This window comes from Plectropomus leopardus, chromosome 12 (assembly GCF_026936395.1).
Source record: "Plectropomus leopardus strain MGB_pleo_1.0 chromosome 12, ASM2693639v1, whole genome shotgun sequence".
Lineage (NCBI taxonomy): Eukaryota > Metazoa > Chordata > Actinopteri > Perciformes > Serranidae > Plectropomus > Plectropomus leopardus.
This window is the reverse complement of record NC_142187.1, coordinates 11016786-11041710: the sequence shown is the minus strand read 5'-3', so window position 1 is coordinate 11041710 and position 24925 is coordinate 11016786. Positions and strand designations below refer to the sequence as shown.

Below are 24925 nucleotides of genomic sequence, written 5' to 3'. Positions count from 1 at the left end.
AAACTGACTTATATTGTTAATATTTCGCTGTTAGAACGATTAGAATAATGATTTAGGGAAAAAAGTTTTGTTGTTTTTACATAGAAACGTTATTTTATTGTCCTAATTGATTACATTCTGTCTGTTGGAGGAGTTTCCTGTTTAAATGTAAGTTCATTGCATTCAGATCATGGATGTATTATCAGAATCAGTTCAGCTTTATTGGCCAAGTATGCTTACACAGACAAGGAATTTCACTTCAGTTAGCTTTGCTCCCAATGTACAGGAAACATTAAATAGAAAAGGAAAAGAAAACAGAAAATGAGAAAATAAAATATAAAAAATGATAAAAACAGAAAAATATAGTTTTAAATTGCATATCTACAAGCCCTAATTAAACAAGCAATTAACAATTAAATAGCCTGGGGGAAGTGAAGTGAAGTGAAGTGAAGTGGGGCAGTGACCTGTAACGCCTACCAGACCGGAGGAGTTGAAACAGTTTGTGTGCAGGGTGTGTGTGTTGTCTGTAGCGATGTTATCTGCCCGTTCTACTGACCCTGGACCAATGGATGGAGGGAAGGTCGGTCCCGATAATCCGCTCTGCAGACCTGATTGTCCTTTGCAGTCTGTTCCAGTCCAGTTTGGTGGCAGATCCAAACCAGACAGTGATGGAGGTGCAGAGAACAGACCGGATGATGGATGATGGCGGCAGCTCCTGGGGCAGGTTGAACTTCCTGAGCTGTCGCAGGAAGTACAGTCTCTGCTGGGCCTTTTTCTGGACAGAGTCTATGTGGGAGGTCCACTTCAGTTCCCCAGGATTGGAGATCCCAGAAACTTGAAGGTGTCCACAGTAGCCACTGTGCTGTCCAGGATTGTCCTAAAGCACAGTCTTGAGTGGGTTCAGCTCCAGGTGGTTCTGGCCACATCAGAGGACTAGCTGTTCTACCTCTTGCAGACTCATCACCGTCACGGATGAGACCGATGACTGTGGTGTTGTCTGCAAACTTCAGGAGTTTCACAGAGGGGTCCCCTGAGGTGCAGTCATTTGTGTAGAGAGAGAAGAGCAGTGGTGAGAGAACACACCCCTGGGGGGCGCCAGTGCTGGTAGTCCGGGTGCTGGATGTGACACTCCCAAGCCTGACCTGCTGCCTTCTGTCAGTCAGGAAGCTGGTGATCCACTGAAAGGTGGTGATTGGCACTATGAGCTGGGTGAGCTTTTCGTAGAGGATTTCTGGATTGATGGTGTTGAATGCCAAGCTGAAGTCCACAAGCAGGGTCCTTACGTACATCCCTGGGGAGTTAAGGTGTTGCAGGATATAGTGCAGTCCCATGCTGACTGCATCATCCAGTTTGCTCAATAGGTAAATAGGGGTCCAGCAGAGGGCCTGTGATGTCTTTCAGGTGGCTCAACACAAGTCTCTCAAAGGATTTCATTTCTTTTAATCCTGCGATGGAGGGCTTCTTGGGGACTGGGATGATAGTGGAGCGTTTGAAACAGAGAGGTTCACACAACTCCAGGAATCGGTTGAAGATTTGGGTGAAGATAGGGAAGTCGGTTCAGATCAGTGACTCCAGCTTAAATTTTCTTGTGTTGGCGTATCTTTTTCTTATAAGTTTATTAGTATTACTTTATTTTTTCAATTTTTATTAAGTTCCAACAAGCTTAAACAGATTATTGGCAATTGATAAACATCAATTAAGATAAAAAAAACAGGTGAAGATAACACAGGTCTGTGTGAGTTTTCCTCTCACCACTCAGCCAGTCCTTATACTCACCATGCATAAAAATATATCATAATTACAAATACCTATATATTTTGACTTTGTGCTTTAAATTTAGTTTGTCAAATCATTCTTAAGCCTTGGCATTTATATAAAAAATACTAATGATTTAACAGATAAATTGAAGATTTTTAAGAGGAAAAAAATAAAGTTTTAAGAAAACAGTCCAGACTCTTTCAATTTGTCAAATAAAAAAAATGTTTAAATAAATAACACAGGTCAGACTTTTAAGGGTGTTAGAAGTCCTTTCTTCAAGCCAAAAAAAAAACGAGCTTTCCGTGATTCTTTCAGTCTTTCTGCCTAATTTAAATTTAGGTGTTTTAAATAAATACTGTCAGTCATCCATCTTCTCAATTCATCCATCCATTCATCATCGGTAAAAGAGTCAATCACGATTTCAAAAACATGCTTTCTTTTCATAACTTTCAAAATAAAAGCATAGACCAAGATACTAGCTACAACATGTCTGAGTATTTAAAAACGTGTGCAGCTCAAACCAAGCTTGGAAAATAAATGTGTATATATAATTGTGGGCCCTATATGATCTGTTTTACCCTCCTAAAGTGTACATTTATGAATTAAATATACTTGATTGGGTTGATTTGTGTTTTACCCTAAAACTATTTTATTGTGAAGTTGGTTGTACATAAAAGGAATTTGTCTTGGTGTTTTGATGCATAGAGAGATTATAGACTACACATCAGCACAGACACTTTCTTTCCTAACACAAGATTTTTTATGGACTGATAAATACCAAATTCAAATTTCAAAATTTGTCTTGATAATTAAAAAAAAAACAAAAAACAAAAAAGTTCCCTCCCTCTGTATGCCTTTATATTTTTACTATTTTGATAAAGGACAATTTACAATACATCTTTTGCATATCCAAGGTTAACAGATGTCTCCCAATAACGCTCATAACAGTTCTGCACACAATATATTTGAAACATTTCTAGTAAATATGAGTTTTTGTTTATCTTTGTCCTAACCTTACTTTATTACATATTTCTTAAACACATACTACTACTCCCATAATGGAATAGTTGAAGCTTTTATTTCTTGAATTATCGGACCTATTTCCAGGCCCACTCTGGTTTGTCTCCGATGGCTTGATGCAGTTTTGCATCCGCACAGTTCACTGCGGAAAGAGAGAAATTCCTGGTTTTCTCCGGAGTGCCAGCTGGCTCCTCTGCCTGTTTCACAGCCTGCAGTCACACCGCTCGGCTGATGTTCTGTCCGGGATCTCACAACCACAGGCAGGGTCGTCTGTAACAGTGACAATAATCACAGCACACAAGGAACATGTTAAAAGTAGCGTACAGTTGTTATACGGTGTTCAAGGCAGCGAGGCTTTATTACCCCGAGTTAAGGTACACAAATAAAATCAACACTATCGGATGTTAGGCAGTTTAGCCTTCGAAATAAAAGTATCTTGATCGCATGATAAAGAAAATGTAAAGTTACTATTTTGTATCAATTAAACTGACTGGTTTTACAATACCACCATTATGGAGGGCCATTAGTTATTGCCTTATAAGTTCACAAATCTTAATTTAATTAATTTACAATTGTTTTCTCTTTATCTTTTAGAACAACTTGCTCTGAAAGCAGAAATTGTGAGGATGTCAATTTCTGTTTATGTTAGGTAACTGATGTTAGTGTCAACCTACATCAAAATGATAAAAATTGAAAGGATATGATTAAGTGAGAAGATAACTGAGTAACTGTCATGATAGTCTAGATATCTAATTAACTAACTTAGTACTTAGATGGTGCTGCACAGGCTAGCCCAGCACCAATTTCTGTTTTTGTAACATTACTATCAACTTTTTTAAAAATTAAAATAAAATTGTAGACTTTAGTAACTTACTATTTTACAATAGAGGATATGGACCATGTTCAATTACATAAAAAAAACAAGGTACGTGGCAGATTTATTGTCATCTTTCTTACAAGTGGTTTAAGTAGAAATGAAATTAAAGTTGATCCTAAATCCTGCTATATCTTTTTGGCCTCGAAGGAGGAGTTGAGGAGTGTTACAACCTGGGGAAAGAAGCTGCTGTCGATTACAACTATATTACTTCTATCCATAAAACAATTTACCCACCTCCAATCCAATTTGGTCTTTGTAATAAAACGTATGGTTGCTGAGTGTTTTATTTTGACAGGTCAGACCGGTAGTGTGCGCGCGGCGCTGTGGCTGTCTTGACTTTGGTCGTATTTCATCGTGAGTGTGAACGCTCAGACTGAAGGAAGGGAGGTTTAGTGGAAACTTGAGGACATGCGGCGTCTTCTGCAAACTTTACTCACACCAAACTTTCTGCGAGCTGAAGAAAGACCCGAGGAGTGAAGAATGAACTGAGGAGTAGCGGAGCGGAAGAGGAGAGGAGGGGGAGAAGAGCCGTTCACTCCCATTGATCCAGTATCGAGGTATTGATTCAGGCCTGGCTTTGAAATAACACCGCTGTTGTTAGGAACAGAAGCACATTCAATTAGAAATGTTCAGATTTTAAACACACAAGGAGCTGTTTGTATTATTTGCACTTAGATCAAACATTGATATCAGACTGGAAATTACAATGAAAACTCATATTGGCGAATGCTGTGTTTCTAATGAGGCTCAGATAATTTGTAACTTGATACAGGCTGCAGATTTTATCAAAACAAATTGAATGCAGGACCAGTCTGTGCTTGCATAGTCTGAACTAACACACTCAATGCTGTCACAGGAAAGGGGGTTCATGTCCAATACACACACACGCACACACACACATACACACACAAACACAAAAGTTTAAGAAAGAGAGAGAGAGAGAGAGTGTGTGTGTGTGTGTGTGTGTGTGTGTGTGTGTATTTGTGTGTCCAGTATCTCACCTCATGGGAAACCAGTTCAGACATCACTTTGTGACCAAGACAGCTGCTTTTAGTCTTTTACTTGAAATCAACATTGAGTGTAGCTCTTGGCTTCGGAGTTTGTAAACATGTCATACATGATACAGACACATACAATATGCTTCTCCCCCCTTCCTTTCACAGAAAACTGAGCTGCATGTCAAACTGCAGCATCCTCAGAGAAAATAAAGGGTTAAAAGCTGTAAAATGGAAATTTAAAAAAAAGCTGTAAATCTAATGTAAAGCAGCTCAACAGCCCTGGAACATCTACTGAGAGGGTATGAGTTGTGTGCTTTAAGTATGGGTGATTCCTATCCAAATAAGCTATAACAGCGTCTGGCAGCATTCCTCCATGTATTGCTCACTGCCAGTGAATCAGGCCTTGATAAATCACACGCCACTTCTGTCACCCCATTGTTTGTTGGAAACTTTGAGCTGGATGCATCATCTGCTGGGGAGGCTTGTTAAAAAGCGCAGAGGGTCCCACTATCATTGAGAAGAAGTGAACTCTGGTAGTTTTTAGGACAAATTATGTCATGGTGAGTCACATCGTAATACAAGATTTATGACACAAATACTGGCGACAACCTCAAACATAGTTCAGGTAACCTGGGCTGATATATTGTTGATTCACTGGCAGAAAATTTGGGACGAGAATCTCATATTTGATATTTTTGCTTGTGTCTGTTTCATGTCATTGTGAACTTTGGGTTTTAGACAGTTGCTCAGGCAAAACAATTTAAGGGTGTCAACTTGGGCTCTCACATCTTGTGATGGGTAATATTCACACGTATTGACAAATGAATCAATTGATTCGCTGATAAATAATTGACAGATCCACCAAGAAAAATAGTAACCATTAATTAAGGGGCTAAGACTCTTTTCAATACTGTCACAAACTCCTCAGCAGACACTGAAGACAGTTAAAACAACAGACAGACAAAAACTGAATATTTTAAGTTTCATGACACTGTAAGTGTACTACAAGATTTATTTCTTAATAAATAATAAGGCTCTTTTTTTTAATAGCTGTATAATTATGAGGTTTGCTATAGCTGGTTAGTGGTGCTTCGTTATGGCTTGACTATTTTCAACATGGCAGTCAGGTACCAAATTCTCTCATTTTACAGCTAAACAGTACACTAAAATATGTCTCTAAATCCTTTGAGGCTAGAAATTGCAGAATCTGTCTCATGTGTTGCTGTGTGGATGTAGTGGCAGACTCAGCAAATAGCCTATGACAAAAAAAATATTTAATAAAAGTTTCAAACAACATCTTAAGAGCATGATTAGGACAATAATTACTGAGACCACATAAAATTGCCAACTTTTGTCAGATCATTTATACCATGGTGCTCTCCCTTTAATTTTGCAAATCAATGTGCAGCATTTCTTTATGCCAGAATTTGATTTTACATCAATTTAGTACCTTAATCTGTCACTTGATTTGTGGGATCAGACAAAAAGAGACATCCCTGTCTGTGTAATTTGTATGTAAAACTCTTTTTTTCTCAGAAAAATTACTTATAGAAGATATTGTCCATGACGCACACTCCTACACTTTATAATGTAATAGGCTGCATTAAAAAAAATAGAAGGAGACAGTAAAGGAATAGTAGTAGTGAGAAAAGTCAAATTTTGTTTCTACTCTCTGAGCCATGGCAAATATTTTCGTCACTCTTTATTGGGAATATTCAGTTCCAAAAGATTGTAAATGGTTAAAAAGACCTCCTCAGAGTCATAGCTCTCTCTCCACCAGATGGATGTGTTTCAGATCACAGTTACAGCCAAGTTGGCAAGTCCATCTCAAATGTGGTTTTATGATCTACAGTTAGTCCGCCGCTGATGGCATGCGCATGTGAATTTGTGCAGACTCAAACATTTTTAAGCTACTTCCCTGTTATTTAGTTCATAGAAGTTCTCGCTCCATTGTCTTTTGTTGTTGCCATTGTTCCCTGCAGGGCTCCTGCGGTAAAGATGCAGGCTGTTGCTGCTGTGGCTCTGATTGTGCTAAGTGTTTTCTTCAGTCTGGACTGCCTGTCTGCCCACCGCTCCAAACCAATCCAGAGTGACAAAAACATTGAGGATGATGAGACAAAACCGAAGAAGAACCAGCCGCACATTATTTTCATCCTCATAGATGACCAGGTATGTGTGAAAGTGCCACTGTCTGTTCTTATATCACATGCTTGGATGATCACGTCCCTTGCACCATTTACTTCTTATATATAACAAGATATTCATCTGACTACAACAATTTATAGCTATTGAAATAAAGTATATTATTAATAATGCCAAAACTTCAAATTTATGACAAAGTATACATCAGAAAGGATAGTTTTTGACATTGTTCAGCACAGCTGCTGGTTATAAAATTATTCAAATTATGGGGTTCCAAAAATGTTCAAATTTTCATTGTCATAAAATTGAAAAAATAGGCTAAGTCAAAACAAAAAAAACAGAAAAAAGTCCACGGAACTGTTAGTATTTTCACCTTTATGAGGGAATAAACAAACAAACCCAAAATCATTTGATGAATTAATCACAATTCTGCTCTAACTGATGGAAAGATCAGTTTATATCTTTTCTTTAAAGGTCTTATATGCTCATTTTCAGGTTTATACTTTATTCTGGGTATCTACTAGAACTTCTGTACATAATCTAATATTAAAAAAACACATTATTTTTCTCATACTGTCTGCCTGAATATACGTGTATTCACTCTCTGTCTGAAACACTCTGTTTTAGCGCCTGTCTCTTTAAGCTCCCCCTCCCGAAAAAGTTTAGTCTGCTCTGATAGGTCAGTGTTTCCGGGTCTTCCACATCTGCAATCTCAGTGTCTTTGCAACATCATTGTCATAATATCAGTGTAAGTGTGCGCTATATTTAGAATATTTTCACCAGTTTAACTTGCTGTCGGACGGCCTTTTCTGATGGGGAGTTGAAACCATCATTAAAGCCAGCAGACTCCATGGACAAAAAGAGTCATTTTATTTAGCAGAATGGCACAGTTGCTGGTCTACCATGGCCTTTTTTGGTTAGTGTGTAAGACAAAGCAGATAAAATATTCAAATATAGCGTACACTGATTATTTTAGGAAAAATGATTAAAATACATTTTGCTGCAGCCATGTCCACGGCGGTACGTTGCTTGGCATTCATGCCAGTAGATTTGGTTCATCAAAGCAACACAGTACAAAAAATAAGCAAAGCAGAACGAATGTCAGATGGGTCGGACCATCGTGTTTAACTCTTAACTTCAAACGTTACATTTACAGCTAAAAATTACAATAGAAACGAATTCAAATAAATAAGATCTGACGTTTTTTACAATATGGGACCTTTAAATTCGTTGCATGATCAGAAGCTGTATGTTTCTCATGCAGCAACTCACCTGAGTCATATAAAGTACACCTCTATCATTTATCTCAAAAGACTGATGCTGTGTGGTGGTCCTCTGACCACCACACAGCATCAGTCTTTTGAGAGTTATCACAAATAAATACAATATAAAGAGCTGAAAATGGCTTTGTGGAGGATTATCAAGGGTCCTTAACCTCTGTATTACAACCATGTGGAAGACAAGTATCACATAAGAAAAAAAGGGACTTGCCAAAGTTATATTTAAAGCGTCAAGTTAATTTTGTCGCCACAGATGGATCGGCCAAATGTTCTTTGTAATCATCCAAATCTGAAACACTCAGCAGAACTCTCCATGACTCTAAAACAGGGCTTCAACGACATTGGCTACCACAACCCGACCATCAAGACTCCCACTCTGGACAAACTGGCGGCGGAGGGCGTGATTCTGGAGAACTATTATGTTCAGCCCATCTGCACGCCGTCACGCAGCCAGCTCATCACCGGCAGGTACAGATGATTTTTACTGGCTTCCTGCATCAAATGTTGGCAGTTTGTCCATCTGTCTGCCATATGAGATACTCTGGACTGGATTCTGACACCACTTCGGGGAATGTCTTTCATTTCTACACTGTACGGGACAACTTGTACTTTAAACTATAACATATGCATTCATGTTATTTTTTAAGTTAAATGAGCATTTACTTGGTAAGAGCACCACTGAATGTGTTTTGTCATGAAGCTGAGTGGCGGTACAGTTTGTTCTAGGGATGCAGCTAATAATTGTTTTCATTTTTGATTATTCTGCTGATTTTTTTTTACAGTCTGAAATACAAATATATTGAATTTACAGATACAAAAGGCAAAAGGCAAATGCACACATTGTAGAAGCTGGAATCAGGAGTTTTGGGCTTAAATAATAACTTCAACCACTGTTTGATATCAAGATTTTATGTTGAATGAACAATTGATTAGTGTCAGCCTGATGCTGAACATTGTTATAAATGTTCAGCATCTTTTGACAGCGTGTTGTGATTACTAATTCAATATAAGTCGAACCATATTGATCCTGAGGGGTTGAATGCACATGTTACATTAGGACACGAAACAGGCAAAGTACGAATTTAAGAACATATAAAATGAAGATAAACAGATGAGCTTCACATCTGTCTGACACAAAAAAAACAGACCAGTTATGAAGTCTGAGGCTCTGCTTTAAATGAGGCAGCTGATAATGTGATTATTGATGAGGCAACCTAACAGCAGTGAGAATAAATGAGTCCCTGGTTTGACTGTGCAGCCTAACAGCAGATCCAGTGTGACTGAGTCAGTCTGGTAGAAAGCCAATAACAAGTCTTTTTTCTTGTTCTTCTTCCAGATATCAGATCCACACGGGACTGCAACACTCCATTATCAGACCCAGCCAGCCGAGCTGTCTGCCTTCACACATGGACACTCTGCCTGAGAGGCTCCGCGAGGCCGGCTACACCACACACATGGTGGGAAAGTGGCACCTGGGCTTCTACAGGTGAGACGGAGACTTCACAGTTGGATTAACATGACAAGGACTTTCTATTCTACACTCACTAATAACAAATTCATTAATCACTTTAAAATTGTTAAACAAAATACACTTTATTTGTCCCGCAAATATACACGTCACCGAAAAATCAAAAATACATATTTTTACTCTTACCTGTAGTGCTGTTTATCAACAAATACATTGTTTGATTGATTATAATAAATGTAAAAATGGAACCAGATGGATGTTGTGCCCAAAGCACCAATAAATATTATCCACTGTGACCGTCCAAGGACAGGGGGATGTCATATGTTGTAAAGCCCTGTGAGGCGCATTGTGATCTCTGATACTGGACCTTATAGATAAAATTAAATTAAATTGAAAATACATTAAAAAAAACTCAACAACAATGTTGTTCTCTTTGCACTTTGATATGTTTTGGGGATGTAGTTTGGTAGAAAGAAAGTAGTTACTACATGAAACTGCTCACAACAAGGTCTGTTGATTATCTTGAGTAACCAGGTCATGATTTCTGGAAACAAAAGTTGCTGTTGAGTTTTTCATTCATTCATTTATTCATTCATTCATTCATTTATTCATTTATTCATTTATGTTGTACCACCTTGCTGCTGTAACGATGCAAATTTGCCCACTCTGGGAGTAATAAAGGATTATATTATGTTATCTTATGAATAAATGACACTTTGAGCACGACAAACCAAGTGCCATCTAGTATCATTAAATTGGAGTGAAGGCAAATGTCTCTACGGCCAATATCTCCGACACTCAGCATGTCACACCAAAACAATCTAGACTGATGAACAGCACCACAGGTGAGAGGAAAAAATATGTATTTTTAATATGGGGTGAATTGTCCCTATCATATTTTAACATTTAGTTGATGATGTCATGCCTGTAACAAGCTAGTATGTAAAACCCAACCACAGGTGGAGGCAAAAGTATTAATAGTTGTTCCAAATAGCCAAACTTGAAGGCGGGGTGAAAAGCAGGCTGTAACAGAAAAGGGGAAACTCGATGTTGGGTAAAATATGACGTTAACGGCGCACACTTTCAGACCCTGCTCTTGGTTTTACACATGAAAAGTGACGCAAATAAGTGTGCAGACAATTTAAAAAGCAAGCTGGAGAGAGCAGTTCTGCTTATTTCTCTACAGACCAGCCAATCACTCTGTGAAGTGAATGTAGATCTTGGATTCGGAAAGTCACAGAAATTGCTGCACTCAGCTTCCCCCTAATCTGATGTCGGAAAGTGTGCGGAACAAGCAACAAGCACTGTGGTTAAAGCATCCAGACACCAAGTCTGCATCCTTAACCTTTTATCAACCTCAGTCCCGCCTTGTGGAACACCACCACTATGTACAAACTGCTGGTGCTAAAAAGTTACAAAGTTACATAAGAAAATGTGTGTAAAGACACTATATCTTGTCTTTTCAGTCATTGTGGTTATCCACAACAAGCAATAAAGCTGGTAACAAAAAGTACAGCAGAGTGTACAAGTGAAAATGTACCAATATGAAGTCACTGTCCATTCTGAGCTGCCTAACAGGTCAGTAATTTAAGTGAAGCAAAAGCAGGAAATGAGGTAAATAAGTAGAATGAAATCACACAAACAGCTCTATGTAGTGATCATATTGGGATGTGAATTTTTTTTAGTTTGTTAAAGGTACCATGTCAAAAATTTTAGCCACTGGTAGCCTCATTGAGCGTTGATTTGATGAGCAAATCCCTGATTTGTTTGTATCGCGTGCCAGTGATTTACACTATTCCACTAATAGCTGACAGTAAAATGCCAAAAATTGCAATGAATGCAAAAATAACTAAAAGAAAACTCTATCTTTTATACCTTTTGTGAGTGGCTTGTGAATAACTGTTTTTTTTCCTTTCCTCCAGGAAGGGGTGCCTGCCCACCAGAAAAGGTTTTGACAGTTTCTTTGGTTCTTTGACAGGAAGTGTGGATTACTACAGGTAAACGTGTTTGACTATTATTATTAATAGTAGTAGTAGCATTAGTAGTATTGTTGTAACTAACCAGGGCTGATTATAATATTTGTTGTTTATGTTTAACATGTTATAACTGTCCCCAGTTATGGGTCCTGTGATGGCCCTGGGTTGTGTGGGTATGATCTCCATGACGACGAAGGCGTGGCATGGGGCCAGGAGGGAAAGTATTCCACTACGCTTTTTACACAAAGAGCTCGCAAAATCCTCGAGAGTCACAACCCTACAGACAGGCCGCTGTTCCTGCTGCTCTCCCTCCAGGTATCACGCTGAGCTTTGATATCAGAAAAATGACAATAAAAGCCTCCATGTAAAACATCCCTGGACAGGATTTCTGATTTCTGCAGGTCCATGAAAAGTCTTAAAATATTCTAAATTCAGTCATATGAATATTAGGCCTTAGAAGTAGGGATGATAACAATTATTAATATTCGTTAAGAATTTAAGCGATAATATGATATTTTAATCGGTTCATCGATAGGCTATGCAATTTCATCAAGTTCATCAAGTTTATGCAATATCTTGCTGTGTGCTTTGATGAAGGAGAAACACATTTGCTATTGTTTGAAATAATCAAAGTCTTTTCCTTTTATTTGTGTTTTTTTTTTACCTAATAATGATTAATCGAGTGTTAATTTTACCAATAATCGATAAGGAAAGTGTTTACAATTTGCAACCCTAGTTAGAAGTCATTAAATAGTCTTAAATTTGATTTTTTTTCTGTCAAAATAGGCCAAAATTTTTTGTGTGGAAGTCCACATTTCTGATGTAACAAATCTCTAAATCTACCACTGAACTTAATGATTTCTTTTTACATTACACTTAAATTTAGCTTTTGGCAAAATGTAGATTAGCCTGACTCACTCTAATAATCATATTCCTACATAAAAACTACCTCTGCACAGGGCTACATATATATACCTCTTATTCTTATTCTTTTCTGCAGTGCTTGAATAAGAAAAAATGAAGATTTCTCCAAAATCAGTCTTAATTGAATAAAAAATGATTTTGAAAACGTCTTTAACAGCATTACATTTAAGTGTCTGATACCTGTAGATACCCTGCAAGAGCATAATATAAATTTAAGCCCCTCAAAATCAGAAAGAACAGGAAGAGTAAACTTCATGCACTGTTACAGAAAATAGGCCAAATACAGCACAGCCCGACATGTGTTTCGCTGCTGCATCAGTTTATGTCTGGATGTGGAGAATCAGAAATGCTGAATAACACTGAGGCCACATAAAAGTGTTTGTTTGTCTGCGAGCATCAGAAACTTATTTACAGATGGTTTGGCCCACACAGACCCTAAACCATTTAATTACAAGCACGGCACACAGAAAATGTAACTCAGAGGTCAAAAGGGTCCAAACTGAAAAGAGTGATTTTTATTTATTGTTATTTTGTGGGAAGTCATGTTCATTTGATGTAAAGTTTTGAGCTGAAGGGTTTGAGAAAATCTAGCTGATGCCCTGACAAGAAACTGCAAAACAAAGGGCTGTTTCGTTTCAAATGTTCCCTGTTAGGGTGAAAAGAACACTCAGTTCTAACTGAGTAAGTGTTGTGGGGCATTCTGGGAAATGTAGGAAATGACTAACTGAGGTAGAGGTACATGAAAAGGTTCAGGAAAGTGAGTTAATTGGGCAAAATTACATAAAATTATCCCAAAATAACTGTAGCTACATTGGTTTATACAGTTTTATACTGTTGTCATATATAAAAATATATTATATTTCCTTTCATAAAAACACTAATCATACCATGTGCATTAATGCTGATCAGACTTTTAATTCATTTTAGTGAAAGGTTTGTCATGTCAGAGGAGGAACGGACATTCTTAACACTTTTGTGTATTTTACTTGCACACATATACAATTAAATACATAAATATGTGTGTTTTATTTCACAGATTTCCCCAGAAACACTCAGTTATTATACAAGTGTAAATTATGGTAATTGCATTATGTTAATATTGTTAAACTATGATTTAACTTTAACACTTGTTTGGTTTGTTTTATGTATATATTGCATTATGTATATATTGCATTAAATTCTGCATAAAAATAAAAATAAAAAAAAATAACAAATTTAAAAAATAATGACAAAAAACAACATATGAAGTAAACACGTCAATACATTGTGTTTGTGTTTTCCTCCAGGCAGTTCACACTCCCCTACAGACTCCTAAGTCCTACATCTACCCGTACCGTGACATGGCTAACATCGCTAGAAGGAAGTTTGCAGCCATGGTGTCCACAGTGGACGAGGCGGTCCGAAACGTCACCTACGCTCTGAGAAAGTATGGATACTACCGGAACAGCATCATCATCTACTCCACAGACAACGGTGCCCAGCCATTCACAGGAGGGAGCAACTGGCCGTTACGAGGCCGAAAGGTACCAACAACTTCTTGTATTTTGTATAATCAGACTATAATGATTATAGTCTGATTTCCTGGCATATTAACAAGCAAACATTACCACATGTTCAGAACATGCTAACCTACAAAAACTTACATGTCTGACAGTCAAGAGTCAAGCTTGGCAAGCTGAGTAGAAGTGACCACTTTACAGGATAAACCCTTTTATTTTAGAAACAGCATGGCCTTTGCTTTTTGCCCGATAAGTACTAAAGATCCAAAAATAGCAGAGTTAACTTTTTTTATTTGTAAATCCGTACCAATAAGGGTTAGACATTGGAAGGAACGGACCCTGTATACAGGTAAACAAATATTTTTGTAAACTGATGTTTTGGGCTCTCATCCATGCACAAATGAAGTTTTAGGTCACTAAAACTTTTTTTAACGCCTTCTAAGGTGCAGATTTTTCAAAGCTGTGGTTACTTTGTATCAGTGTGGACATGTAAAACAGAACATTTGAGAAACAGTTACATCATCTAGTCACTTTGTCCATGACCATAATTTCTTTGTATATTGAGCATGAGCCAGAAGCAACAGTAACAATGGCAGACTATTGATTTGTTTACATTTACGTTAAAAGTTAGCCTTCCTTCAGCACTTCACGGACAAATGCAAAAAACTTTTGCATGTCTCAAGCATCACGCGTATGTTTGAGTGAATCAACACTGATGAGATCTCCACTAGATGTTTTCAAAAAAGGCAAAGTCAGCCTGTGCACTTCACTCATTTGCAACAGGGAGAGACTGCTGAAGACAGCTCACACCGGCAAGCGTTTGGGGTCATTCCTGCATTCTAGTGTGTACAGAGATATTTTGTAAATGGACGTTGTGTGGAAAGAATATTTTTTTTAAATTGGCCTGGAAAATATCAGTTTTTTAAAAATGCCTGTGTAGACAGGGCCAAATTCATGAATCTTGTTCCACCCCAAAAAATACAGTTTTACACAAAACATTATCCTCAAGTGTCTGCGAATATTTACACGATGTAATAAAAATGATGTTATGAGTATTAGTGGTGCATACAAAGATCTCTGCTTACTTAGCTGAAACTTAACTTCCTGACTGTGTTTTTCAGGGTACGTATTGGGAAGGTGGAATGCGTGGAGTGGCGTTTGTGCACAGCCCGCTGTTAAAACGCAGGAGACGTGTCTCCAAAGCACTTCTGCACATTACTGACTGGTTCCCCACACTGGTGGGCCTGGCCGGGGGAAACACCAGCCAGGTCAGTGGGATAACATTTGTGCATATTTTTAGCACTTTTGGAGTGTCTTTGTTGTGTGTTGTTCCTTGTATGTTTATCGCTGAGGTTTTCCTTGTTGTCTCACCAAATTCTGTCGTAACTTGAGTCTCTCAGTGTGTCCCACTGATTTCATGTTCATGTGTGAATTTATTTGTTGTCACAGTTGGAGCTGAATGTGGAGCTCAAGCTAGATTAATCTTCCTTTTGGCCTTAGACTTTAGTAAAGTTCAGGTTACAGTGCTCCTGTAAAACTGTCTATTTACTATCATGTAGATAAGTGTGCTCCTGCCCTACTATGACAAGTGCACTATTTCTAAACAAGTGGCCGCTTAGACGCTTTGTGTTTTAGTTCAGACATAAATTACTTTTATTGGCGAGTCAATGCAGTCTGTGTATAGCTCCCAAAGAGCTTTGTTGGCATAGAATGCAAGTAAGTTTTCCGTTGCCAAAGCAGATAAATAAAGCTATCTTGGCTTAAATCAAGACATTATCTGACTAAGCCAGAAACTCGGTAGCTTCTATTACCAAAGGAAATTTGTTATTATTTATTCCTGTGTGGTAAAATAAAGTCAGTAAATCAGAGTAAAAGTTTTTGGGGGTTTTTGGCAGCATTAATGCAGGACATATCAGAGTTGGCTCATATTAAAGCCTGTTTGTTCTCTGTGATATGAGTCTATCTGTTTCCCTCTCAGAGTCACGGCCTGGATGGTTTTGACGTTTGGCCCACCATCAGCGAAGGAAAGGAGTCACCTCGTCACGAGATCCTGCACAACATCGACCCTCTACACAAACCTCTCGCTCAAACCATGAACTGGGACGTCAGCACAGAGGAAGAATCGGGTAACTACCAAAATAAAACGCCAAAAGTCACAGTAAAGTTACTGCGAGTCTTTACGCAGGTTACTGAGTGTCAGTCTCACTTGTGGGATGAATTACAGAACTGCACAAACACGAAAGAACACTGCCAACTGCCAGTTCATGGATGTTAATGCTGAAGGTGATAAATATTGTAGTACTTTTGTTGTATTTGTTGTATGTGTATTTTAAGTGGAAACAGTACAATGAGGGATAAACAAGGTTGTTCAAAGGCAAGTGTTCTTACTTTTTTTGCAATGGAGAAGTACAGTATTTTTGTTAAAAGACACTTAAATGAACATTTGTATGCCAATTAATTACGATGTTACGCTGAATTTGGGAAGAAAACTCTGTTTTCTCTCATGCCACCATGGTGAACAAAGGCTCTACTTTGATGAACTGAAGAGAAGTTTCACACAACTCATGCAGTGTAATACAACAGTCATTTGTCCAGTTGTATGCTTAGTGCTTCCCAAATACATGCGTTTTTATTAAAACCTATCTACTTAAAACACTTCTGCATAAACAGCCCAGGCACACTGCTCGTCTGCGTGTGAGACTGTTACTGCAGGAGTGTATTAAATCGGAAAGTTTTGGTGTAGATGCATGTGTTTTGGAGGTACTGAGCATAAGGCTGATATACTGTATAACACGGGTAATACTGCACGAGTTGTGTGAGAGTTTGTAAACAGATGTATTGATAAAGTTTTGCAGATTTCATCATTTTGGAATTCTTTGTTCATTGTGAGAAAAAAAACGTTTTCTTTTATCAATTCAACGTAATACAAGATGAGTAACTGAAATACAAATGATCGTTTGGGGGTGAAGTATTTCTTAAAGCGTGAATGCTTGACCATTGCAGAATGTTTTTTTATGGTTGTATGACCAAATGCTTGCAAGACTAATTACATTCAGCATCCGATGTAGTTTGTGTTCAGTGCTAATTAGCAGTTATCAGGCTGGGCATCATTTAAAAATAGATAATGAATATGGGAAACAAGTTACCTGCTAAACATCCGCATGTAAGCAAGCTGATGTGAGCATTTAGCTCGAAGCACCATCTAAGTACATCCTCACAGAGATGCTAGAGTTTGTACACTCTTCTTCTACACTCATCTTCTACTCTTACCACCACTGATAGAGAAATTCTTAAATCAGGTTTACAAAGTGGGAAAAGATGAGGAAAATGGAAGGCTAGAAAAACAGTCAGAAAATAAGGAATATAAGAGTCAAAGCAAATAAAAAGATATTTGGCATTAATAAGGAGATATGACAGAAATGAAGATGAAAAGGAGACATGGTAAGAGGGATGTTTGAAAGGAAAACAAAGGGAGAAAAAGAAGATATTTATGCACCTATTCCAGGAAACTAAGTGATAAAAATGATATAATGGAAAAATAATATCTGCTGTGGGATCTTACACAGCATCAACAAAGCTAAAAGCAAAGGTTAGAGGAGCATTTACTTTGTATTCTGCGTTTGTCATACTTGTGTTTTCTTTGATTTGTCAGTAAACAAACCAAAAGGCCCAAAGAAGCCAAAGAAGAAGAAGATTCTGAGGCAGAAACCAAAGCAGAAATCAGCGTTTAAGGTGAAGACCCCCAAGTTACCTCAGACATTTTCCCATCATGCTGCTAAAACTAAATCCAATCCTAAATCCAAGCCCTTTCCCAAACTGAAGCTTAAGCCCCTCCCAAAATCAAAACCCAAACCCAAGACCAAAGTCTACCCTCAGAGCCAGAGACCGTCACATTACAGTCCACATCTGGAGTCCCAGTCCAGTGGAGCTCCCTCAGTGTCAGGAACATCTCGCCCTAAAAGTCACCCTCAGAACAAATCACTAAAGTCAAAAAGTTTAAAGTCAAAATCCAGGCGTTATATATCGCACAACCACAACCTGTCACGGACAAGACCATCTCAGCCAAAATCTAAGATGAAGCTCAAAGTACATTTAAAGTCAAAGTCCAGACGGACGTTATCCCAACACCAGAATATGTCCCAACCAGGGACGCCGCAGCAAAAATCACATCCTATGCCCCAGTTAAATCTCCAGCCGGTGTGGGACGCATCAGTCCAGGCCGCCATCAGGGTTGGAGACTGGAAGCTACTGACAGGAGACCCAGGCCACGGAGACTGGGTCCCCCCACAGGTACTGCAACACTTTCAGACCAATTTAAATCAGACTATATAAACTCTTCTGTTTCGAACTGACAATGAAGAACATCAAGAATTGCTCATTTTGATCCGCAGGTACTTCCCAGTCTCCCTGGTCGCTGGTGGAACCTGGAACGTGCCATCCTGCCGCTCCCCAAATCCTCCAAACTTAAAAATGTCTGGTTGTTCAACATCACAGCCGACCCCTGTGAGCGGCAGGACCTGGCAGACCAGAGACCAGACGTGGTCCAGCAGCTAATGACCCGACTTGCCTACTACAACCAGACAGCCGTGCCTGTTTATTTTCCGCCCGACGACCCTCGAGCTGATCCCAGCCAGCACAGCGGAGCCTGGGTCCCCTGGGTGGACGACGGGGAGGACGAGGAGGGAAAATATCACGGAGTGTACAAGAAAGGTAAAAGTGGTAAGAAGAAAAAGAAGAAGCCAAAATGCCCGCTGTGCAAGCTGCAGTCGTTCTTTCTGAAACTGAACACCAGGATGATGTCCAATCGGATCTGAGGTGTCGACCTCATCCGGGAGCCATGAAATGATTGTCTCAAAGACTTCAGGATTTTTAAATGTTTGTACGTTGTAGCATCTTTGCTTCCTAAGTGAAAAAAGTGGTATCTGTTAATTCCACTACACTGAGTTGAAGCAAAACTTTTTCTGAAGCATGTCCTTTCACTGGCTTCACTTCTCTACATGTTCCTCTGAAAATTAAGCGAAAACAGTTCATGTACTGTCAAATATTTTGTCTAAGGTGACACCGACAGTCCAGCTGGATCAGTAAGAACCTCATGTGAAGAACACGATTCAGGCTATTCAATGACTTTATAAGGGTCATTTCACTCAAATTACAACGTATTTTCTCACTAATCCCTTGTGTTGTGGCCATGAAGATACTGTAGTTTCAATTAGAATTGCCAAAGTTTTGACAACAGTTGCTGCCAAGATTGATAGTTGCACTTCAGTAGAAAATTGTTTCCCATGTAAACTGCTGACAATTAAACAAGGTGCAACTCCAGTTAGAGGTGATCCCATCTGCCTCTTCAAGTTTCAAGTAATTATAATTTAATCCTTTATTGCATCTTCTTACATCTCTGGCTGCTGCTTTATATTTGTCCATGTTTCCAGATGGTTCTGGTTATCAGTGGTTTCTGGTGTTGGAATGATCTGAAGGTCCACACATTTTAACAAGACAGCTGTGTGGCCGGTTCTTCCAAACACAGGCAGCAGGATTGGGACCGCACCTCACAAGATACAGCTAACGGCAGGAAAATGCATTTGTGATTTGAGTGAAGTGACCCTTTAAATTCCTATGTATTCTGGCGGTGTGGTGGTTTTCTTTACTGTTATGACGGCTGTTGCAGTTTCAGCACAGTCATCTGATTGATGTGATTTTATAGATTGTTTGTCCACTGTTTGTTTATAATTGTCTATTTTTCTTTTTCCAAATGTTCTTACTCACAAACTGACAGAGTTCTTGACACAAGGGCCGACACCATGTGGCATTAAGATGTATTTTACGCCGTGCATAATCTGAATATGTTTCTTATAAATAGATAGACCAGAATATGTACAAAGTGAAACAGTTTTTAATGTTTCATTCTTAAACGTCCCAGATTTGGGTTTGGAAACAAATGTTTACTTTTTACAGTGAAAGTGCATGATCATGATAATTATTTCTATAATTATTTTTGTAGTTCTGCAATTGTTTTTGTTTACTGTCTCTATCACTACTACAACAAAAATGAGGTTTTAATATTTTAACATTTTTTGTTGCACATCCTAGTGAACACAGGTTTTTCTAATATTTGTTGTTAAATACATGTGATGTGTTGATTTTCTTTGTGTGTTACTGTGGCTGAAACAGGCCTTTGGTTACTGTCGCTGTTTGAATGTATTGCCGACAGCGAGCATATTTTGACTATGAATTTACGGTATTGTGTTTTTAATTCACTACATGCTTCTGTGAGGAGCAGAAACTGTCACTTGTTATTTTACATCTATTCAGCCCTTTATAGGACTAACAAAATGTTAATATTTCAATATTTGTGAGCATGTTCAAGACATTAAGTGACAAAATCGAGAGCCAAATTAGAAACACGAGTTTTGTTTCAAAGGGACAGTTCAGCCCTAAAATCAAGAATACCTATTTATCAATCCAGATAGTTTTGATGTGAGCTGCTGAGTGTCGGAGATATCAGCTGTAGAGACGTCTGCCTTCTCTCCAATATAATGGAACTAGAGGGCACTCAGGCTGGGTGTTTAGAGCACCTAGAAAAACCAACCCGGTTACTGAAGATAATACCAAGACTTCTTGTGAGCAGTTTCATTAAGGAACTATTTTCTTTCCACCGAGCTATATCCCCCAACCGAATCACTGCACAGAAGGAAGTGTTCATCTACTGCTAGCTCACCTAGCACCACTAAGCTAACTAACTTAAATACCATTAATGTTTATTTTCACACTGTCACTAGCACGAGCCTCTTGTCCATGAGTAGATGCATGCTTCTTTCTGCACAGTGATTCACCTGGCAGGTGTAGTTTGGTAGGAAGAAAATAGTTCCTACATGGAACTGCTCACAACAAGGTCTGTGGATTATCTTGAGTAACCTTATAGAAAGAGACATCGCTGTCAAGTTTTTCAAATGGTTTTTGTTTGTTTTGTTTTGTTTTTGTTTTTTTTGCACAAGGAGTACCATAAACTCAGTGCCATGTAGTTTCATTAAATAAAATAAAAATAAAAAGACATTTCCATGGCTGATATCACCAACATTTGGCAACTCACACCAAAACTTAATAAATAGCTCTACAGCTAAGAGGAAAAATGTGTACTTTTGATTTTAGGGTCAACTGCTTTAATTTATTTAAACCAGGTTTGCATATCATTTAAGGAAAATTCAAATAAAATGTATTAATACCAGACGTTGTTGAAATAATTTGACAGATAAATGTTTCAGGGTAAAAAAAATGCATACACTGTTCTGTTTTTATTGATCTTCGTGACACTTGTGTAAAGATCTCTTGACTCCAGTGAAAACAAAATGAAGTGGTTAAACCTGCTCCTCTCACGGACACTTCACAAACACAAATGTCACAATAATTCTGCCTCGACAATAAAAGTTCACATCTGAAAAAACAGACAGGAGAAAGTAAAACGTGTTACAGCAAAAGTTTTTACCAGCATCCGAAACCTCTTTGAAGTAGGATGTTGGTTTTCTCCCCTTGAGCAAGACACCTAACCTCTAAATATTTCAGTGTATTTGCACAATATCTAACAAACCACGGCTGTGGCCGCTCCGCAGCAGCACCCAGTGTGAGCGTGCAGCAGAGCGCTCCTGAGAAACAGTTCAAATGGACGCTTGATGTCTCCGCCTGAGTAAATAAAGGCTAAATAAAATTAACTGTGTCCTTTAATGTTGCGAGAGACAGCATACCATTCATCAGGGGTATTTTAGTCAGATGTTGTTTTTTGGGGCGAGTCTAGGTCAAGTCACAAGTCTTTGATAGCAGATTGCAAGTCTTTGATGTTTGAATGGGGACTATTAAAATGATCAAGTGTTTATTTTAAAATACGTAACTAATAACTAAGTCTTTTCAGTGCACAGACTGAATACATGTATGTGTCCAAAGCCTGCTTGTTACTGTATATTTTATATTATTTTTTTTAGTGCATTGTGATTATACCAGAGACAAACATCAGTCACAAATTAAGTCTCAAATCCTCTTTTTGCAGCAGAAGTCTGACAGAAGTCTCTGATGCCAACTCTGGGGATTGTCTTCATCCTAAATGAAACAGTCGAAATAAAAATATCCATTTTGAGGATTAAGCAACCACTGTCAACTAGTGATTTGATTTTTCATCCTAACTGCTCACAATAAATGTGTAACAGCAGATAAGACAATCATTTGTAACAAGCAGCATGCCATTAGAAACTCTATGCACACATCAGGTTTAGCCACTAGGTGGAGCAAGATATCAACAATCCCTGCAAATTGACAGTTTGAAGTCACACACTCACACACACAAATTCGGGCTAAAACAGGATTTTCCACGCTTGCCACCGCCTCCTTTTTTTCACACTGTTTCCACAGGGGGATAATTGAATTGGGAGCGTTTTTTTTATCCCTGAATACAAGTGGGATTATGTAATCCTCAGGGATTAAAAAATCCTGATATGGGGAGCAGTTTGGCTGCTGATGCTGCTGAGAAGCTGCTGGTTTGATGGCTGTCACCAAAAGCAAAACAAAATGAAATATATGTAGTTAAAAGCTCAATCAAAGAAGAGATATCAGCCAAATCCTGTGATAAAACATACTTATAAACTGGATGTAAAATAACGTATGTTTTAATACAAAGTGCACATTTTGAACTCCATATGATGGGTTAAGCACTTCCATCTTTTGTTTGTCATTTGTTTGTAAAAACGTTCCTGTTTAACACTGTCTACTCCACGTGGTTATGACTACAAACTTAATTTAAACTTCATTTTAAATGATCTTTTTATCATTGCACCTCTTGTCTGCAGTTCGGCTATTTTTAATGGTCAATTTTATTTGACTTTTTTTTTAATCATGCATAAATTAATATTACCTTGAATATTTTATCTCTTTACTCTTTTATTGTAAATCTGTATCCTTTATTATCTTTTTATATTTTACTGCTCTGTAAAGCACTTTTAATTTCCCTGTTGTACGAAATCTGCTCTACAAATAACACTGCCTTGGCATTTTACTACCAAGTGACAACACATTTATTTCTGAAGGGGGCTTTCTACCAGTGATACTGGTAGAAACCCCCCTTCTGTTCCTGGTGATACTCTGAAACAAAGACAAATAACCTGACCTGTAAGGTCCAACCATAATAACACACACACTCACACACAAAGTGGTAATCTTAGATCCTGGGAGCTCCCATGGAAAGAAGGCATCGACGCTCCGGCGGTTGTGCTGACGGTTATATCTAACGTATGTATGACAGATGCAGGTAGCTGACTGTCCAAACAGTAGCAGCTGTCAAATGATAGCTGGAAGGGCCCCCAATTAAAGGGGAACTACACCTGTGTTCAAAAGCCATTCATGTTATTCCTATTGTCTAAGACTGCCCAAAACTACAGGTTAACATGAACAACTGTAATCAATTCCAAAAACTAGACTGCCAAAACTCATATTTGTGATGTCACAGGGTATAAAGTGTGGAGCTGCTGGAGAAAATGAATGGTGAAAGATGTTCTAGGTGACACTGAGAGCAGCCGTCGCCATTGAAAGGTATATTATTATGACCTCCTCCACCATCGCCATTTCCATTTTTTGTTGTCAGAAACTTTTGACTATGCTCTAGTGGCATCTAGTGGATTCTATGCAAACATAAAGACACATGAAACTATGTGGTCAGTGACAGTTACAAAGTTTGATGACCATGTCTATTTTTTGTACATAAAGGGAATATAATTGAGCCCTATAGACAGGGGCGTAGCCATTATTTCAGAAGTGAGGGGGGCTGGTTGTTCAGGAATAAACCAACCTTTATTATGTGATCTATCATCCTCTCACATTCAATTGTGCCTCTCCTTAGCAGCTAAAGAACCAAATAACCACAAACAGCCACAGTATGGCACCCGGGGACCAAATCAAGTTCTTCAAAATTAAAAATCATATACTGTCAACATAAAAAGTTTGAGCTGCCACGCTCTGGCTGAGTTGACACAGAATGATCCTCGAGGATCTACAGGGTAAGTAGCCATATAATTAAGTGTCAAGTGACAACACTGGACATGAAAAGTTCAGTAATAGCTGTGGAAATTAATCTCAGAGTCCCTCTTATTCTATAGACAACATGTCCTTATAATCTGTCCTCACCTGCGAAGCCTCAGGCTGATGGTCAGTGCTGCAGCCTGGTCTCTGTCCTTACTGCTGTGTGCTGCTTTCTCCCTGCTCGATCTATTGCAATACAGACAAAAAATATGTGCAAAAAAAAATTAGAAGAGTAGTTCTGAAATAGCTGCGAAGATGAATGCAAAAGTCATCCTTATTTTATAAATATATTTCCCTAAAGCCATTAGTTATAATCTCTCCTCACCTGTGAAGCCTCAGTGCTGCAGCCTGGTCTCTGTCCTGACCGCTGCATGATGCCTTCTTTTTGCTGTCTATTGCAAAAATGCAGATTAAAAAAAAAAAGAATACTGGTTACGAAATAGCTACGCAAATTAATCTCAAAGTCACTTTTATGCTTTTTTAGGTACATTTTCTCAGCTAATTCTAATTTCTCCTCCCTACTCTTTTCTTTTGGAGCCTAAAAGATTTTTAAAAAATAAGTGCAAAGCAATAGTGAGCACAAGTTCTGCGCAGAAATTAAGGAGGAGTTGGTCTAATCCTAGCATGAAGCTAGCTAGCCGCCATGGGTAACAATAGCGTTAGTATTCTTGTTCACCGTGTTATCTCATTAATTTGACATCATTTAGCTAACATTATCAACAGGCAGCAGCATTACTCAACTTACACGGTTTGTTTTGAAGAAGGAGCGCAGGGTTTTTTCCTCTTCCTGGTTGGTTTGTTGCACATTATTTGCGTTACTTTAGTTAAAATAAACAGTTCAGGGAAGTGCTGCTCGCGCGTCTCAACTGCGTCATGTGATCACAACAAGTCAACGTGTGTATGACGCCGCCCATTCATGGTGCGTTTCAAGACCGCTCGGAAAAACGAGGT

The 24925-nt window shown here is 38.4% G+C and overlaps 2 protein-coding genes across 4 annotated transcripts; one reads left to right on the top strand and one right to left on the bottom strand.

Annotated features, from left to right (window-relative positions):
• Nucleotides 1-176: 176 nt before the first annotated feature.
• LOC148188048 (uncharacterized) lies at nucleotides 177-24925 on the bottom strand. 3 transcript variants are annotated; one of them, XM_088085094.1, is made up of 5 exons: nucleotides 24720-24925; nucleotides 24300-24366; nucleotides 24080-24160; nucleotides 4072-4225; nucleotides 177-3027 (listed from the first exon to the last, which is right to left on the bottom strand). In XM_088085094.1, exon 5 carries the CDS (start codon nucleotides 1308-1310, stop codon nucleotides 528-530), a length of 783 nt encoding a protein of 260 aa, XP_087941220.1. In that variant the 5' UTR covers nucleotides 1311-3027; nucleotides 4072-4225; nucleotides 24080-24160; nucleotides 24300-24366; nucleotides 24720-24925; the 3' UTR covers nucleotides 177-527. The 3 variants fall into 3 exon arrangements, 2 of the variants coding, with proteins under 2 accessions (XP_087941220.1, XP_087941221.1); XR_015778102.1 differs by lacking the exons at nucleotides 177-3027; nucleotides 4072-4225 and adding an exon at nucleotides 20327-22006 and having other exon boundaries at nucleotides 24720-24890; XM_088085095.1 differs by lacking the exons at nucleotides 4072-4225; nucleotides 24080-24160; nucleotides 24300-24366; nucleotides 24720-24925 and adding an exon at nucleotides 3869-4021.
• Nucleotides 4052-21143, top strand: LOC121951286 (arylsulfatase I-like). Its single transcript, XM_042497552.2, has 11 exons — nucleotides 4052-4191; nucleotides 6615-6801; nucleotides 8383-8522; nucleotides 9391-9540; nucleotides 11445-11519; nucleotides 11639-11813; nucleotides 13709-13945; nucleotides 15043-15189; nucleotides 15900-16047; nucleotides 17574-18211; nucleotides 18313-21143. Exons 2-11 carry the CDS (start codon nucleotides 6631-6633, stop codon nucleotides 18733-18735), a joined length of 2304 nt encoding a protein of 767 aa, XP_042353486.2. The 5' UTR covers nucleotides 4052-4191; nucleotides 6615-6630; the 3' UTR covers nucleotides 18736-21143.

Bases quoted from the DNA above. Each gene is read 5' to 3' on its own strand.
- LOC148188048 (XM_088085094.1), bottom strand. From the start codon at position 1,310: ATGGGACTGCACTATATCCTGCAACACCTTAACTCCCCAGGGATGTAC.
- LOC121951286 (XM_042497552.2), top strand. From the start codon at position 6,631: ATGCAGGCTGTTGCTGCTGTGGCTCTGATTGTGCTAAGTGTTTTCTTC. The intron at 6,802-8,382 runs GTATGTGTGAAA...ACTCTAAAACAG, and splicing joins TCATCCTCATAGATGACCAG to GGCTTCAACGACATTGGCTA. The intron at 8,523-9,390 runs GTACAGATGATT...TTCTTCTTCCAG, and splicing joins AGCCAGCTCATCACCGGCAG to ATATCAGATCCACACGGGAC.